The 17,550-nt window shown below is 34.9% G+C and overlaps 1 protein-coding gene across 1 annotated transcript; it reads left to right on the top strand.

Annotated features, from left to right (window-relative positions):
- Positions 1–355: 355 nt before the first annotated feature.
- LOC132734030 (NADH dehydrogenase [ubiquinone] 1 beta subcomplex subunit 5, mitochondrial-like) lies at positions 356–15,550 on the top strand. Its single transcript, XM_060720731.1, has 6 exons — positions 356–499; positions 2,729–2,795; positions 3,433–3,494; positions 9,446–9,552; positions 13,521–13,573; positions 15,197–15,550. The coding sequence occupies exons 1-6, from the start codon at positions 383–385 to the stop codon at positions 15,289–15,291; spliced, it is 501 nt and encodes a 166-aa protein (XP_060576714.1). The 5' UTR covers positions 356–382; the 3' UTR covers positions 15,292–15,550.
- The last annotated feature ends 2,000 nt before the right edge of the window (positions 15,551–17,550 follow it).

The following is a 17,550-nucleotide window of genomic DNA, read 5'->3' as shown; positions in this document are numbered from 1 at the left end:
TTTGCCACCCAGAAAATAGATTTTCACCTTTTCACTAAATGCCACTTATTTTCCACCTTCAAAATAAACTAAGTTTCATTTTTCACCAATTTCCACCCTTTTGCTACCATGAAAAAAGTCTTATGTTCAAATTTCCACTCAATGCCACTTAAATGCCACCAAAGGATTGTGGCATTTGGTGGTAATTTTGCCACTACAGTGGAAAAAGAGTGGAAGGTGGTCATTTTCCAGTTAATGCCAACTTTTTTACACTGAATGCCACCCTTTTTGGTGGAAATAGCTGGCAAGTAGTGGCAAATCTAGGGTCTTTAATCACTTTAAGTTTGGTATTTATACTATTTACTTACTAGTAGATAATGGTATATTATATACCACATTTTGTATGACCAGACCAGTAACTTTAACATTACCATTCTATATTTCAGTGAGGAATATGGGAGGTCATAAGATGGTGAAGGGGCCATCCAAGTTTCAAAAATATCAATTAAAAGATGACCTTGTAAGTAACTATTGTTATTTCTATTTTAACCTGTCCATGAATTAAACACATAATGATGTCATCATTGTAGGGATATTTGATTGAAAATAAAGGAGAAAAAGAGGCAGAAGGTCTGTTATTATGCTCCCCGAAAAAATTCGGGGGAGCATATAGTTGTCGGGTTGTCCGTCCGTCCGTCCGTACGCACGTCCCAATTTCGTGTCCGGCTCATAACTTTGTTATTTGAAGTCGGATTCTAAAACTTTTTCAAAGAAATGATCACCATATTAAAACGACGTGTCGCGCGCAATATTTGGGTAGCTACCTTGAAGGTCAAGGCCACAGCATGACCTTGCAGCAAAATTGTGTCCGGCCCATAACTTTGTTACTTTAAGACAGATTTAACAACTATTTCACAGAGATGATCACCTTATTGAATTGACGTGTGGCATGCAACATTTGTGTCACTACCTTGAAGGTCAAGGTCACAGCATGACCTTGCAGCAAAATCGTGTCCGGCCCATAACTTCGTTATTTGAAGTCGGATTTTAAAACTTTTTCACAGAAATGATCACCATATTGAGACAATGTGTCATGCACAACATTTGGGTTGTTTTTACACTTTGAACTTTGTCTGTGACATAACTTTGACACTACAAGAGGTATACCTTCATGTGTCCAAAACCTATTCGGGGATCACCCGGTTCAACCGGCTCTTGTTTAAAGAGAAGTGACGCTACAGTGTCTAAAGTCATCAGACAAAAATGATGTTCGGATGATTCATGAATGCTTTTTAAATTAATTGGGCACACTTAATTTGTTTGTTTGTTTGTTTCATTTTACCATTTTCCCAACAGTATTTCAGTCATATAGGCGGGGGCCTCTTAGTAAATAAAAACTTCTTACTTAGAATATGAGAAGCAATACTTACTTACTTAGAATATGAGAAACAGTTACTTACTTACTTAGAATATGAGAAAGTATTTGTAAATGTTTTTGTATTCCAGTAACTCTTTTTATGGTAACCACTACTTGGCGCTGCTTGGGGGAAATTTGTCTGTTTCCAACAACAGTTTTTATTTTTCTGTAAAATACTATTATGTAAGCAAGTTTACATGTAATTCGGTATAATTATGTATGTATACCATACTAACATAAATATTACTAGGGCTCTTATTTCACAAATTATGGAGGAGCAAAGAGCATTCAGGGGATTTTTTCAACTGGGAGGAAAAGGTAATATTTTTTAATAAAAGCTCATGTTGTGGGCCAGATATGATCAGCAAAATATTTAATGTGTTTTTGTACCAGTGAAGGCCTTAAATCATTTGGTAGGATTTTAGGTCAAATGGATCAATTTAAGGTTTTCGTTTAAACATATTTTTTAAGCTCAATTGCGAAACAATTCTTGCAACTTAATTTAATCACATCTGAGTCCACTTCCTGGAACCAACCAGTACAGATGTCATATGAACAAATATGATCGTGACCCGATTAGGGCTTGAACCCATGATCCCTGGGGTTGAGAGTTAGACACAGGGTTTTAACACCCCTTCCACATGTAATAATAATATTACTTTGTTGTGGATATCTAATGTGCCTACACTATAGATCGTACACACCCCTTTTAGTTCAAAATTTACACAAATATTCATCTAATAACAAGGCAATGCCCAGAACCTATATCTGTACTGTGCAGGGTCAAGCTCATCTTGGAGGTCAAATGTCATACAATTTGTGTCCTTTCTATAAATCATAATTCTACCGCCTGAAGTTCAAAATGTACTCTGTGAAGTTCCCGAACAAGGGGATTAAAGAACCTATTCCGCCACTGTGCAGACTCAATGTTAAAATCACCTTTCACCCTTCACCTTTGAAGGTCAAAAGTTCGACAAAGGCAATGTTTGCACGATAAATGATATACATGTACTTTTTGAAGGCCAGTGAAAGCCATCAAACAAAAATAATGATCAATTGCACTATGTAAATTCATTTGTCATAGAGATATTTTGAATATTTGTCACTGCTGTGACAGCTACTAAGTTGAGATTTGATGTAGAATAGATTAGTCAAAAGCTATTAATTTGGTTTTATTATAACTCACTGGTCAAAAATGACGAAAATGTACTTTTACCTCTTTTTTTGTCATATCATTTTCCTTCAAGTGGGTAAATACAAAGCACGCTGTTTACCCTATTTGTCATTCAGCCACATTTTGATACTAAAATTGTTATTTATGTTTTATTTCAGTATTATTTCCTAGGGCTAGGAATAATTCCAGCTGGCTTGTTTATCACATATCTTAATGTTACACAAGGTAAGTTGAAATCAATCATTATTTATAGTAAGACAGAGATTTTGTTTGGCTTATTTTATAGCCGTTATTGGGTCATATTCCCATTTGAAAATGTTATATTATTTTTCCAATCCACAGGAAAAAATTCCCAATTGAAAGTTACAATATAAAATTATTGAATAAAATTTCTAAAATCTTTGAAAAAATAAGGGCTTCTTCACTGTAATTGCAGTGCTTAAATGTTTGAAAATGCCATCCTACATGTACATAGTAATTGTTTGCATCCATTTAATCACTGTAAAATTTCACTCATGCATTTTTTCCCAATTTTTAACAAAAAACCGCTGAAATTCCCAATTCCATGGGTATGGGTCATGTTCCCAAAATCCTGGAAAAAATCCCTGTAAGATGTAAGTTTATTGTGTGGGTTTTTTAGTCCCTCTGACACTATTACTGTGGTTACTCTCCTTTGTATAAAAATAGAAAAATAACTAAGTAAATGAACCAGCCTCTGTGGGGGGGGGGTTAGAGTTGATGACTTCTAATCAAGTCACCATTCTGGCGTGGATTCTGCACGGATGCACAGGCTGGTCTGGATCCATGCGGGTCGCAAACACACTATGTTGGTTTTGTCGTGACACGGCTTATTTAATTTCAGGTCCTGCGCAGTTGGTAGACACACCTGAGGGTTATGTTCCAGAACCACACGAGTACCACAGAGTAAGTTCATTAGTACCACAGAGTAAGTTGATTACTACCACAGAGTAAGTTAATTAGTACCACAGAGTAAGTTAATTAGTACCACAGAGTAAGTTAATTAGTACCACAGAGTAAGTTAATTAGTACCACAGAGTAAGTTAATTAGTACCACAGAGTAAGTTAATTAGTACCACAGAGTAAGTTGATTAGTACCACAGAGTAAGTTAATTAGTACCACAGAGTAAGTTAATTAGTACCACAGAGTAAGTTAATTAGTACCACAGAGTAAGTTAATTAGTACCACAGAGTAAGTTAATTAGTACCACAGAGTAAGTTAATTAGTACCACAGAGTAAGTTAATTAGTACCACAGAGTAAGTTGATTAGTACCACAAAGTATGTTAATTAGTACCACAGAGTAAGTTAATTAGTACCACTGAGTAAGTTGATTACTTCCACAGAGTTAGTTAACTAGTACCACAGAGTAAGTTAATTAGTACTACAGAGTTATTTAATTAGTACCACAGAGTATGTTAATTAGTACCACAGAGTAAGTTAATTAGTACCACAGAGTAAGTTAATAAGTAACACAGAGTAAGTGAATTAGTAACACAGAGTAAGTTAATTAGTAACACAGAGTAAGTTGATTAGCACCACAGAGTAAGTTAATTAGTACCACAGAGTAAGTTAATTAGTACCACAGAGTAAGTTAATTAGTACCACAGAGTAAGTTAATTAGTACCACAGAGTAAGTTAATCAATAACACAGAGTAAGTTAATTAGTACCACAGAGTAAGTTAATTAGTACCACAGAGTAAGTTAACTAGTACCACAGAGTAAGTAAATTAGTACCACAGAGTAAGTTAATTACTACCACAGAGTAAGTTAATTAGTACCACAGAGTAAGTTAATTAGTACCACAGAGTAAGTTAATTAGTACCACAGAGTAAATTAATTAGTACCACAGAGTAAGTGAATTAGTAACACAGAGTAAGTTAATTAGTAACACAGAGCAAGATAATTAGTAACACAGAGTAAGTTTATTAGTAACACAGAGTAAGTTAATTAGTAACACAGAGTAAGTTAATTAGTACCACTGAGTTAGTTAATTATTACCACAGAGTAAGTAAATTAGTACCACAGAGTAAGTTAATTAGTAACACAGAGTAAGTTAATTAATACCACAGATTAAGTTGATTAGTACCACAGAGTAAGTTAATTAGTACCACTGAGTAAGTTAATTAGTACCACAGAGTAAGTTAATGGTGAAAAGACACCTTATCAGGATAGAAGAAGAGGAAAAACGTCGCTCATCAATAAGTCCCATTGGCAAATTGTTTTTAAAATGGTTTCTAATTGGTATTTTGTCTTCCATATAAAATTTAAATCATGAACCCCCAAAAAGCAAAAGATGGTTTATCTATATACCAATTTTGTACCATTTTGAGAACTGTTAAGATCGCAAAAAAGCTAAAAGCTTTTTGTGGAACTGATGTCATTTTAGGTCTTAATAAAATTAATGTTTCATGTTTAAATACCTCCAAATTGTATTTTTTGAAAAACCTGACTCAGAAAATGGTGTTTTGCTTACATTAGAAAGGCCTGAGGCTCTGCATATTACTTGTTCCTTATTTTACTGAAATAGACAGTGTCAGGAAAAAAGTGAATTACTTACAATTAAACAGATCTATTTATTTGAGATTAGACAGACTGTTTTTAGTCTCAATAATAATATTACAGTGTATAAGAATCTTACACCGGCTACCGTACAGACCAGAATATCTAGCTCGAGGTGACTTTTTACGGCAGTAATGAGGCTCTGATGAGTTTCCGAGAGCACGTTCTGTTTCACTGCACAAAATGGCCGCCAGAGCTAAAAAATAGAAAAATCTTGTCCGCCCTTCACAGGTCAATCTACTGGTGGGATTTCACCCAAACTTTACAGGAGTGATCAGTACCATCCATAGTTGTGCACATCACTGGCCCGTTATTCTTTGCTGCACAAAATGGCCGCCTGAGAGCTAAAACTAGAAAATTCTTGTCCGCCCTTCACAGGTCAAACTACTGGTGGGATTTCAACCAAACTTTACAGAAGTGATCAGTACCATCCCTAGTTGTGCTCATCACTGGCATGTTCTGCTTTTTTGCACAAAATGGCGGTCAGAACTATAAATAGAAAAATCTTGTCTGGCTTTCACAGGTCAAGCTACTGGTGTGATTTTAATGAAATTTCACATGAGTGACCATACATAGTTTTTGGAGACATGTTTTTGTGACAAAAACCCTTCTCGTTTGAAATAACTTGGCACAAATGTTTGTTATAATAAGACAATGTGTCGTGTGCAACAACTGGATCCATACCTCCAGAGTCAAGGTCGCACTTGCTCCTATAAGTTCAACATTGTCTATTTGAGGGTATATGTGGTGTCTGGTCCATAACATTCTTTTCCATGAAGGGATTTTGATCATTTTTGTCACTAATAATTACTATATTGAGACAATGTGTCTTGAGCAAAAACCAGTCGCCTACCTCCAATGTCAAGGACACAGTAAGAGGTCGTATATTAACAAAGTCTGTTACAGGGTATATTTTGTGTCAGGTCCATAACTTCTTCAAAGATCAAGGGATTTTGAAATTATGTTGCACAAATGTTCACAATAATAAGACAAGGTGTCATGAGCGACACCAGTAGTCTACCTCCAAGGTAAAGGTTACAGTTGTAAACCTTAACATGGTCTTTTAAATGGTATATTTTGTGTGCAGTCTATAATTATTTTATTATTCAATGGATTTGAAATAACTTAGCAAAAATGTTCACAATAATGGGACCATGTGTCATTAGCAACATCCAGACTTCTACCTTCAATGTCAATGTCACACTAGAGTGCCAAAGCTTAACATTGTCTGTTCTTGGGTATATTTTGTATGCGGTTCATCAATCAAGGGATTTTAGAATAATTTTGCACAATTGTTAACAATAAGATGACATGTGATGCGCAACACCTAAACCCTTACCTCAAAGGTCAAGGTCACACTTGGAGGTCAAGGCCTAAAATAGACTGTTACATGGTAAAATGCCAAGTTTGGCCAATGCAAATAAAGGTCATTGGTGAATTAACCACATACATTGATTGATGACTGGAAACGAAATGTACCCTGTAACAGACCATATCCTCTATGTTTGAAATAGTAATCACAAGTATACAAATGGATTTCTTTTGACACATACACAGGAGATATAACAGGCACCATTTTATCATTTTATATCTGTACTTCATTAAATTAATTTGCTTTTATTTATAAAATAGGTACATTAAGGGAGAAATTATTGTTATAATATTTTGTTTATTGCATTTTGTATGGATCCTATGATGTGGATAATTAATTCAATTTTAAAAGTGTTATATACTTATATTAATTAATTATGTTTATATTCATAACTGTTATCTATGTTTGTATGTGGCATATAGTACATGAACTGCTTGATTTTGTCCTCTTTATATATTTTTGTGTCGCCTTTGAAAAGGTGACATATAGGGGTTTACTTTTGTCGGCAGTGTCGGCGGCGGCGTCTGTGTCGGCGGCGTTGTTGTTGTCGGCGTCGGCGTCCGCTAAAGCTTGTCCGGAGCATAACTCAGTCACTATAAGTCTGATTGACTTCAAACTTGGTATGCATGCTTCTTTCAATAACCCGAAGTGCAGTGCACAAGGACCAGTACTCTGCAGTTCTTATTTTTTGAGTTATTGCCCTTTGTTAATTTTCATTCTTTAATTTTGTCCGGGCCATTTCTCTTCAACTAAAAAAGCTATGGACTTGAAACTTCATAGGATGATAGATCTCATTAAGAAGAAATGCAGTGCACAAGAACCAGTACTCTGCACTTCCTAATTTTTTAGTTATTGCCCTTTGTTAATTTTCATACTTTATTTTTGTCCGGGCAATTTCTCCTAATGTATAAAAGCCATGGACTTGAAACTTCATAGGATGATAGGTCTCATTAAGAAGAAGTGCAGTGCACAAGAACTGGTACTCTGCATTTCTTATTTCTTGAGTTATTGCCCTTTGTTTATTTTCATACTTAATTTTTGTTATAAAAGCCATGGACTTGAAACTTCATAGGATGATAGATCTCATTAAAAAGAAGTGCAGTGCATAAGAACTGATACTCAGCATTTCTTATTTTTGAGTTATTGCCCTTTGTTGCTTTTCTTACTTTATTTTTGTCCTGGTCATTTTTCCTCAAGTATGAAAGCTATGGACTTGAAACATCATAGAATGATAGATCTTATTGATAAGAAGTGCAGTGTACAGAAACTGCTGCTCTGCACTTATTATTTTTTTAGTTATTGCCCTTTGTTATTTTTCATATTTCATTTTTGTCCTGGCCATTTCCCCTAAACTACATTGTTCACAAGACGACACATCCGACTTGCGGAGTTCTAGTTTTAATGAATTTTTTATACTGGCATGTGCAGATCTAGAATAATATATAGTATGTTTTTTTTGATAACCTCGACTAGAATAAAATATGCCACTGTTACAGGTAAATGAAGTAAGTGGCATATTCCTCCTATGGACTGTAGTATTTTTATGCCCCCGCCATGTAATGGCCTGGGCATATAGTGTTACCCTGTTCCGTCCTTCCGTCATTCCGTCCTTCCGTCCTTCCGTCATTCCATCCTTCCGTCATTCCGTCATTCTGTCATTCCGTCATCATCAGTTTCCGTTCATTATCTTAGTAACAGTTGCACACATTCAACTCAAATTTGACATATGGATATGTCGTGAGAAAATACAGGTCAAGTTCGAATTTGGTCATGGTTTGATGATTTTTGGCAGAGTTATGCCCCTTTTACTTTAAAATAATATGAAATTTTCAGTTTCCGTTCATTATCTCCCCAATGGTACAACACATTCAACTCAAACTTGACATATAGATGTGTCATGAGAAAATACAGGTCAAGTTCGAATTTGGTCATGGTTCGATGAATATTGGCAGAGTTATGCCCCTTTTACTTTGGAAATAATATGAAATTTTCAGTTTCCGGTCATTATCTCCCCAATGGTACAACACTTTTAACTCAAACTTGACATATGGATACGTCACAGGAATGCGCAGGTCAAGTTCAAAGTTGGTTATGGTTCAATGATTTTTGGCAGGGTTATGCCCCTTTCACTTTGAAAATAATATGAAATTTTCAGTTTCTGTTTATTATCTCCCCAATGGTACAACACATTCAACTCAAATTTGACATATGGATATATTTTTGGAATGCCCAGGCCAAGTTTGAATTTGGTCATGGTTCAATGATTTTTTCAGGCAGAGTAATGCCCCTTTCACTTTGAAAATATTATGAAATTTACTGTTTCTGTTCATTATCTACCCAACTACTCAAATTTGACATATGGATATGTCAAAGGAATGGGCAGGTCAAGTTTGAATTTGGTCATGGTTCGATGACTTTTTTGGCAGAGTTATGTCCCTTTCACTTTGAAAATAATATATAGATACATCTTAGGAATAAGCAGTTTAAGTTTGAATTTGGTCGTGGTTCAATGATTTTGGACAAACTTATCTTTCTTGAATGTTGTAAAAATTTGAACTTTCAGTTTCAGCACTGAAATGTATGTAGCCATTATTTTGGCTACAAATATGAAAATATGCTATTTTCAAAAGGTTATTAGACTGAATAATTTCAGTGCCTTGAACATTGTATGAAAATGGTTTGTGTTAACATTGAAAAGTTTTAAGGGCTTTGAACTTAAAATGAAAAAAATTATTTGTGCAAACAAATTTGGAACTAAATATTATAACATCTGAAATTTTGGCTGCATGCGGGGGCATCCGTGGCATGATGACACATTTCTAGTTATATTGAAATCCCTTCAAGTATTAATGAAAAGTTCAAAGCAGGGTAAGTTCATTTCAGTTGAACAGGTTAAAGGTAAAGATATATATTTATTTTTCTAGCTGCCACTGACAAGGTTACTGGCTAAATATGGAGTTGAACCTATTGAGAAGAAACATGAAAGAACTTTATACTATCTTCATAAAGCAGATGAAAAAAGAAAATCTACGTAAGTGGTGTACATATATTCATCACAATTAACCAAAGCACCTAGTGTAATAAGAGTTTTATGTGATGTCATTTTAATGTGAGGAAGCTTTCTAGCTAGCTATTAAAACATCGGTGGTTCTACTCAGGTGACTGTGTGTGCCTGAAATAATGCATGGAAGTCACCTGAGGTCGCCATATGACCTTTACTGTCTAGGTGTGATAGAAAATCAAATCACAAACGTGAATCATGTTTCTTGAGTCTATATTGGCTTTGATAAGTGAATCATGTGTCTATAGTCAATATTGGCTTTGATAAGTGAATCATGTGTATAGAGTCAATACTGGCTTTGAAGAGTGAATCATGTGTCTAGAGTCAATAATGGCTTTGATAAGTGAATCATGTGTCTAGAGTCAATATTGGCTTTGATGAGTGAATCATGTGTCTAGAGTCAATATTGGCTTTGATAAGTGAATCATGTGTCTAGAGTCAATATTGGCTTTGATAAGTGAATCATGTGTCTAGAGTCAATATTGGCTTTGATGAGTGAATTATGTGTCTCGAGTCAATAATGGCTTTGATAAGTGAATCATGTGTCTAGAGTCAATAATGGCTTTGATAAAGGAATCATGTGTCTAGAGTCAATAATGGCCTTGATAAGTGAATCATGTGAATAGTCAATATTGGCTTTGATGAGTGAATCATGTGAATAGTCAATATTGGCTTTGATAAGTGAATCATGTGTCTAGAGTCAATAATGGCCTTGATAAGTGAATCATGTGAATAGTCAATATTGGCTTTGATGAGTGAATCATGTGAATAGTCAATATTGGCTTTGATAAGTGAATCATGTGTCTAGAGTCAATAATGGCTTTGATAAGTGAATCATGTGAATAGTCAATATTGGCTTTGATGAGTGAATCATGTGTCTCGAGTCAATAATGGCTTTGATAAGTGAATCATGTGTCTAGAGTCAATAATGACTTTGATAAGTGAATCATGTGTCTAGAGTCAATATTTGCTTTGATGAGTGAATCATGTGTCTAGAGTCAATAATGGCTTTGATAAAGGAATCATGTGTCTAGAGTCAATAATGGCTTTGATAAGTGAATCATGTGTCTAGAGTCAATATTGGCTTTGATGAGTGAATCATGTGTCTCGAGTCAATATTGGCTTTGATAAGTGAATCATGTGTCTAGAGTCAATATTGGCTTTGATAAGTGAATCATGTGAATAGTCAATATTGGCTTTGATGAGTGAATCATGTGTCTCGAATCAATATTGGCTTTGATAAGTGAGTCATGTGTTTAGAGTCAATAATGGCTTTGGTAAGTGAATCATGTGTCTAGAGTCAATAATGTCTTTGATGAATGAATCATGTGTCTAGAGTCAATAATGGCTTTGATAAGTGAATCATGTGTATAGAGTCAATATTGGCTTTGATAAGTGATTCATGTGTCTAGAGTCAATATTGGCTTTGATAAGTGAATCATGTGTCTAGAGTCAATATTGGCTTTGATAAGTGAATCATGTGTCTAGAGTCAATATTGGCTTTGATGAGTGAATCATGTGTCTTGAGTCAATATTGTCAATATGAACTTTGTGATATAAAATAAGATTTAGATTATATTGTGCTTTGATTTATAGTTAAAGATCCTGTAACACAATTTTTTCATGGTTTCATAAATATATATGATGCTCAAAATAAGATTTGTCAATATTGTAAGTTCCAATAAGCATTATTAATAAAGATATTACCATTTTTAGCTCACCTGTCACAAAGTGACAGGGTGAGCTTTTGTGATCGCTTTTCGTCCGGCGTCCGTCCGTCCTCCGTCCGTCCGTAAACTTTTGCTTTAAATGACATCTCCTCATAAACCACTGAGCCAATTTCATCCAAACTTCACAGGAATGTTCCTTTGGTGGTCACCTTTAAAAATTGTTCAAAGAATTTAATTCCATGCAGAACTCTGGTTGCCATGGCAACCAAAAGAAAAAACTTTAAATATCTTCTTTTAAAAAACCATAAGAGCTAGAGCTTAGATATTTGGCATGAAACATCTTCTAGTGAGTGTCTACCAAGTTTGTTCAAATAAAAGCCCTGGGGTCAAAATTGGCCCCGCCCCTGGGGGTCATTGATTTTCCCTATATGCCTATAGTAAAAACTTAAAAAATCTTCTTTTAAAGAATCGTAAGAGCTAGAGCTTAGATATTTGGCATGAAACATCTTCTAGTGAATGTCTACCAAGTTTGTTCAAATAAAAGCCCTGGGGTCAAAATTAACCCCTCCCCAGGGGGTCATAGATTTTCCCTATATGCATATAGTAAAAACTTAAAAAAATTTCTTTTAAAGAACCCAAAGAGCTAGAGCTAAGATATTAAGCATGAAACATCTTCTAGTGAGTGTCTACCAAGTTTGTTCAAATTAAAGCCCTGGGGTCAAAATTGGCCCCGCCCCGGGGGTCATTGATTTTCCCTATATGCATATGGTAAAATCTTAAAAAATTTTCTTTTAAAGAACCATAAGAGCTAGAGCTTAGATATTTGGCATGAAACATCTTCTAGTGAATGTCTACCAAGTTTATTCAAATAAAAGCCCTGGGGTAAAAATTGACCCTGCCCCATGGGGCATAGATTTTCCCTATATGCATATAGTAAAAACTTTAAAATCTTCTTTTAAAGAACCCAAAGAGCTAGAGGTAAGATATTTAGCATGAAACATCTTCTAATGAGTGTCTACCAAGTTTGTTCAAATAAAAGCTCTGGGGTCAAAATTGGCCCCTCCCCAGGGGGTCATTGATTTTCCCTATATGCATATAGTAAAAACTTAAAAAACTTCTTTTAAAGAACTCAAAGAGCTAGAGCTAAGATATTTAGCATGAAACATGTTCTATTGGGTGTCTACCCAGTATGTTCAAATAAAAGCCCTGGGGTCAAAACTGGCCCCGCCCGGGGGGGGGGTCATTGATTTTCCTTGCTATGTGTATAGCAAAAACTTAAAAATCTTCTTTGGAAAAACCCAAATAGCTAGAGTTTAGATATTTAGCATGAAACATCTTTAAGTAAATATCTACAAAGTTTGTTAAAATAAACGCCCGGGGGTCAAAACTGGCCCTGCCCCAGGGGTGACATTGTTTTTAACTATATGTGTATAGTATAAACTTCAAAAATTCTCTTTTAAAAATGCCAATGAGCTAGAACTTAGATGTTTAGCATGAAACATCTTCTTATGGGTGTCTACCAAGTCTGTTCAAATAAACAAGTAAAAGCCCTTGGGTAAAAATTGGCCTTGGGGCGGGGGGCCTATATACAGGTGAGCGACCTCAGGGCCATCATGGCCCTCTTGTTACATTTTATGAAAATAAAGGAGGAAATTAGAAATTTATTTTCTGTAAATTCTAAGTCAAATTTTCCAATAAGAAATGAATGCATATAATTGATTGATTACATATAATGTGCACAAATATTTTCTGTACATATTTAACACTTTCTTCGATGTTTGAAAATTGTTTCATTTGCATATATAATTTCTTTTAAGTGTGGTACACATACAGTAACAATATCAATCACAAAACATGCAGGATCTTTAACAATATAACTTTGTTCCGTGTATTGAGAAAATTTATATTCAGGTGAGTTCAATAAGGGCCATCATGGCTCTCTTGTTGTATTGTAGGGGCCTATACAAATGTACTTTTTTGTGTGAGCAGTTGACCTGAGCAATGGATGGAAAAAGAGGAACTAAATTTTCTACAGCTAAAGATCCACGATATATGTAAAGTCAGGGAAAGCAGTGATCCCTCGGAAGCATTTATTAAAAATTTACATGAAAATTTCATGCTTGGTTTGATAAAGTCATTCATGAAGGACAGTCAAACCATCAACTTTATATTCTTCTTTTTGACAGGTTGTTTTCATATTGTCTGAATATTCAAATAGATTTATTGTATTGAAAATGTGTTTATATAGATATATTTTGTAAAATTCAGTATACTGCAAATGGAGGTAAGATGTCTTCAAAAAGAGAAACCTGAAAATAAAGGTAATTGTCTATCTTCATTGTCTGATTTTAATTTTATTTACACGATTTAACACTGTCTGTTGATAGTTCCCTTCTAATTTTCCCACCGTCTGCCATTCTGCATGACAGAATAGGGATAGGGAGCCATTTCACTGTGAAAAGAACAATAGAATTCATTCTGTAACAATAAAGTATAAGGCCTACTGTTATGGCTCCTTATTAAACAAAGAGTATGCACTTTAGTTTTACCTTAACTTCTTAGAAAAAAAGTGGAGAAGTGTTGAATATCTGGACAAACATGACATAACAATGCAAAATTACACTGCATCTGTGTGTGTGTCAAATATCATGACTCTGAAAGTTTGACATAGTTGTGAGTCTTCCCTTACTTAAAAATATGACAGAAATGTACCTGTAGCTTAGTTATTTCCGTGGCCGAGTGGTTAAGGATGTTGACGTCAAACCACTTGCCCCTCACCGCTGTGGGTTCAAATCCCGACAGGGACTTTGGATTGTTTTATGTGGGGAAGCTATCCAGCTAGCTTACGAAACGTCGATGGTTCTACTCAGATGCCCGTTCGTGCCTGAAATAATGCACGGAAGGGCACCTGAGGTCTTCCTCCACCAGTAAAGCTGGAACGTCCCGATATGACCTGTATTGTGTCAATGTCACGTTAACGAGCGTGGGCGTCAGCGTAACCACTTATGTTCAAGTTTTTGTAATACCTCAAATATTTTCATAGTCCATTGACATATGGCTTTGAATTTTTGCACACTTATTCACCATCATGACCCCAACCTGTAAACACGAGGAGGTAACTCTATCAAGCATTTTGACAGAATAATGCCCCTTTTTCGACTTAGAATTTACGTAAAAGTTTTTGTAATACCTCAAATATTTTCAAAGTCCATTTACATATTGCTTTGAAACTTTTCACATTTGTTCACCATTATGATCCCAACCTATATACAGGAGGAGGTAACTCTATCAAGTATTTTGACAGAATTATGCCCCTTTTTCGAGTTAAACTTTACGTTAAAGTTTTTGTAATACCTCAAATATTTTCAAAGTCCATTGACATATGGCTTTGAAACATGTTGAAATTTAATACTCTTCATTGAGAGCATAATAGGACTCTCTCCAATGCCTATAACTGTAATATGGATTTAAAGAAAAATTTTGCCTTTTTCTTTACTGAGAAAATTTAACCTTATTCAAGGCTTTTTCTACTATCAAGCACTAAGAATAGTCAAGCGTTGCTGTCCTACCGACCGACAGCTCTTGTTTGATGGCAAATGGCATGTATACATTCCTTTATTATGCCATGCTCATCAGTCCTACCAGTTTTGTACGAGAATGATGTAAAATATGATGTTAGACTTAATAATTAATATATGTGACGTCATTTTGTCAGTTTTTGCACATTCTGTTGTTCAGGGGGCCGATTATGATTATGAGTTTTTAGGCCCCGGGCCACAAACTCTATATCGGTCATGTGACACTCGTAATAAGTTAAAACTGTTTTCAACTTTGTTGTATAGAAACCAAGTGTATTAATTGATATTTAATATACATTTTGTATAGAAACCAAGTGTATTAATTGATATTTAATATACATTTAATGTTCATTATTTCATTTACAGGATGGTATTATGTACCAACACAAGGTCAGTTTAAAGAAAGGGAAGACATGTACGGAAGTCAGGAGATGGTGAAGGCTAGAGAATTAGGGAAATAACTTGTTACTAAGATATGTCGTACAGGATTATTATGAAACAAAGCCACTTATTATTTAAATGCATTGCTTTTGAACATTTAATGTGGTAAATTGACAAAATTTTCTCTTCACAGTTTTGGACATAATATAGATATATGAGGATTTTCAAATAAACTTTCAGTAACCTGAATTAAAGAAGAATTGAAGAATAAAGTGTTAGATAATGTATGAAACATATTGTTTTGCATCAAATTTTGTGAATAAACATTGAGCAAATATTTTTCCTTATCAATTTATATCGTTGCTGTGTAATGCTTTGGCTATAAAAATGTGTAAAGAACCATATTAAGGTACACTGGAACATTCTCATCATAAATAGGTTTTAGTCTGAAAGGTAAACTAGATTCAGACTACTAAAAGTAATGGTAGAGCTGTACACATTATGTTGTGTATTTATTAAAGAAACATATTCAATTTTTATGTAGACTTTTTTTTAGCTCACCAAAACGGAAGGTTCAGGGTGAGCTATTAGTATCAAAGGGGGATGCTCTGTCGTCATGCGTCAACATTCATCTTTTTCTCTGAAACCACCTGGCAGATTTACTTCCAATTTGGTCTTAAATTTACCCATGATGCTCATTTTTTATCCCCCGCCGAAAAATTTCGGCGGAGGATATAGAAATAGTCTCCGTCCGTCCGACCTTCTGTCCGTCCTTCCGTCCGACATTTTTGTCCGGAGCATATCTCTAAAAGTATTTGAGTTATCAACTTGAAACTTCATAGGTGGATAGACCTCATTGAGGAGGAGTGCAGTGCACAAGAATGATAACTCTACCTTGCATGATTTTTGAGTTATTGCCCTTTGTTATTTTTCAAAATTGATTTTTGTCCAGAGCATAACTCCAAAAGCCTATGAGATATTAACATGAAACTTCATAGGTGCATAGATCTCATTCAGAAGGTGTGCAGTGCACAAGAATGATAACTCTACCTTTCATAATTTTTGAGTTATTGCCCTTTGTTATTTTTCATACCTAATTTTTCTACCGAGTGGAGCATAACGCAAAAAGTGTTTGAGATATCAACATGAAATGTCATAGGCGGATAGATCTTATTGAGGAGGAATGTTGTGCGCAAGAATGATAACTCTTCCCTATACAATTTTTGAGTTATTGCCCTTTGTTTTTTTATGCTATTTTGTCCAGAGCTTATCTCAAAAAGTATTTGAGGTATCAACTTGAAACTTCAAAGGTGGATGGATCTCATTGAGGAGGAGTGCAGTGCTTAAGAATGATAACTCTACCCTGCATTATTTTTGAGTCATTGCCCTTTGTTATTTTTCAAAATTAATGGTTGTCCAGAGCATAACTCAAAAAGCCTTTGAGATATCAAAATGAAACTTCATAGGTGCATAGATCTCACTCAGGAGGTGTGCACTGCACAAGAATGATAACTCTACCTTTTATAATTTTTGAGTTATTGCCCTTTGTTCTTTTTCATACTTAATTTTTCAATTCAATTTTTTTCTCAAAAAGTATTTGAGATATCAAAATGAAACTTCATAGGTGCATAGATCTCACTCAGGAGGTGTGCACTGCACAAGAATGATAACTCTACCTTTTATATTTTTTGAGTTATTGCCCTTTGTTTTTTCTATTTCATACTTAATTTTTCAATTCAATTTTTTTCTCAAAAAGTATTTGAGGTATCAACTTGAAACTTCATAGGTGGATAGATTTTACTGAGGCGGGATGCAGCACACAAGAATGATAACCTACCATGCATTATTTTTCAGTTATGGCCCTTTGTTATTTTCAGCCATCAGTATTCACATAGGTTTCAAATCTGTAATCACTATTGCCATCAGTTTTCATTACCAAAAGACCTCTTAAAATGGAATTATTCCGCTCTACTACATATACATTCTTCCAATGAGCAAACACATTCGGCGGGGGATGGCCATGTTGACATGGCTCTTGTTTTTATTAATTCCCTTCCACGTAGCGGAAGGGGGATTATAGGAATGGCCTTAGTCAGTCCGCCGTCTGAGCTTACATATTAGAGTTATTCGCTTCATTCCGTAGTTAAATAAAGAACTAGAACTAAAGATCAACCTTTATGACTGTCTGAATGTCCAAAACAGTGCCTCAAGAGTGTTAATAAGAGATTTCTATTTTAAGCTCCAGTGACCTAGCTTTTCATGCGAGAAACATGGAAAAACATCTTGACCAAGTTAATAGAAACAATTTATGTAAAAATGTAAACATTAGATTGTTAATG

Source organism: Ruditapes philippinarum, unplaced genomic scaffold, assembly GCF_026571515.1.
Source record: "Ruditapes philippinarum isolate M1 unplaced genomic scaffold, ASM2657151v2 ctg6066_1_1_1_1, whole genome shotgun sequence".
NCBI lineage: Eukaryota > Metazoa > Mollusca > Bivalvia > Venerida > Veneridae > Ruditapes > Ruditapes philippinarum.
The sequence above is the reverse complement of the archived record's forward strand: the minus strand, read 5'-3'. Positions and strand labels throughout refer to the sequence as shown.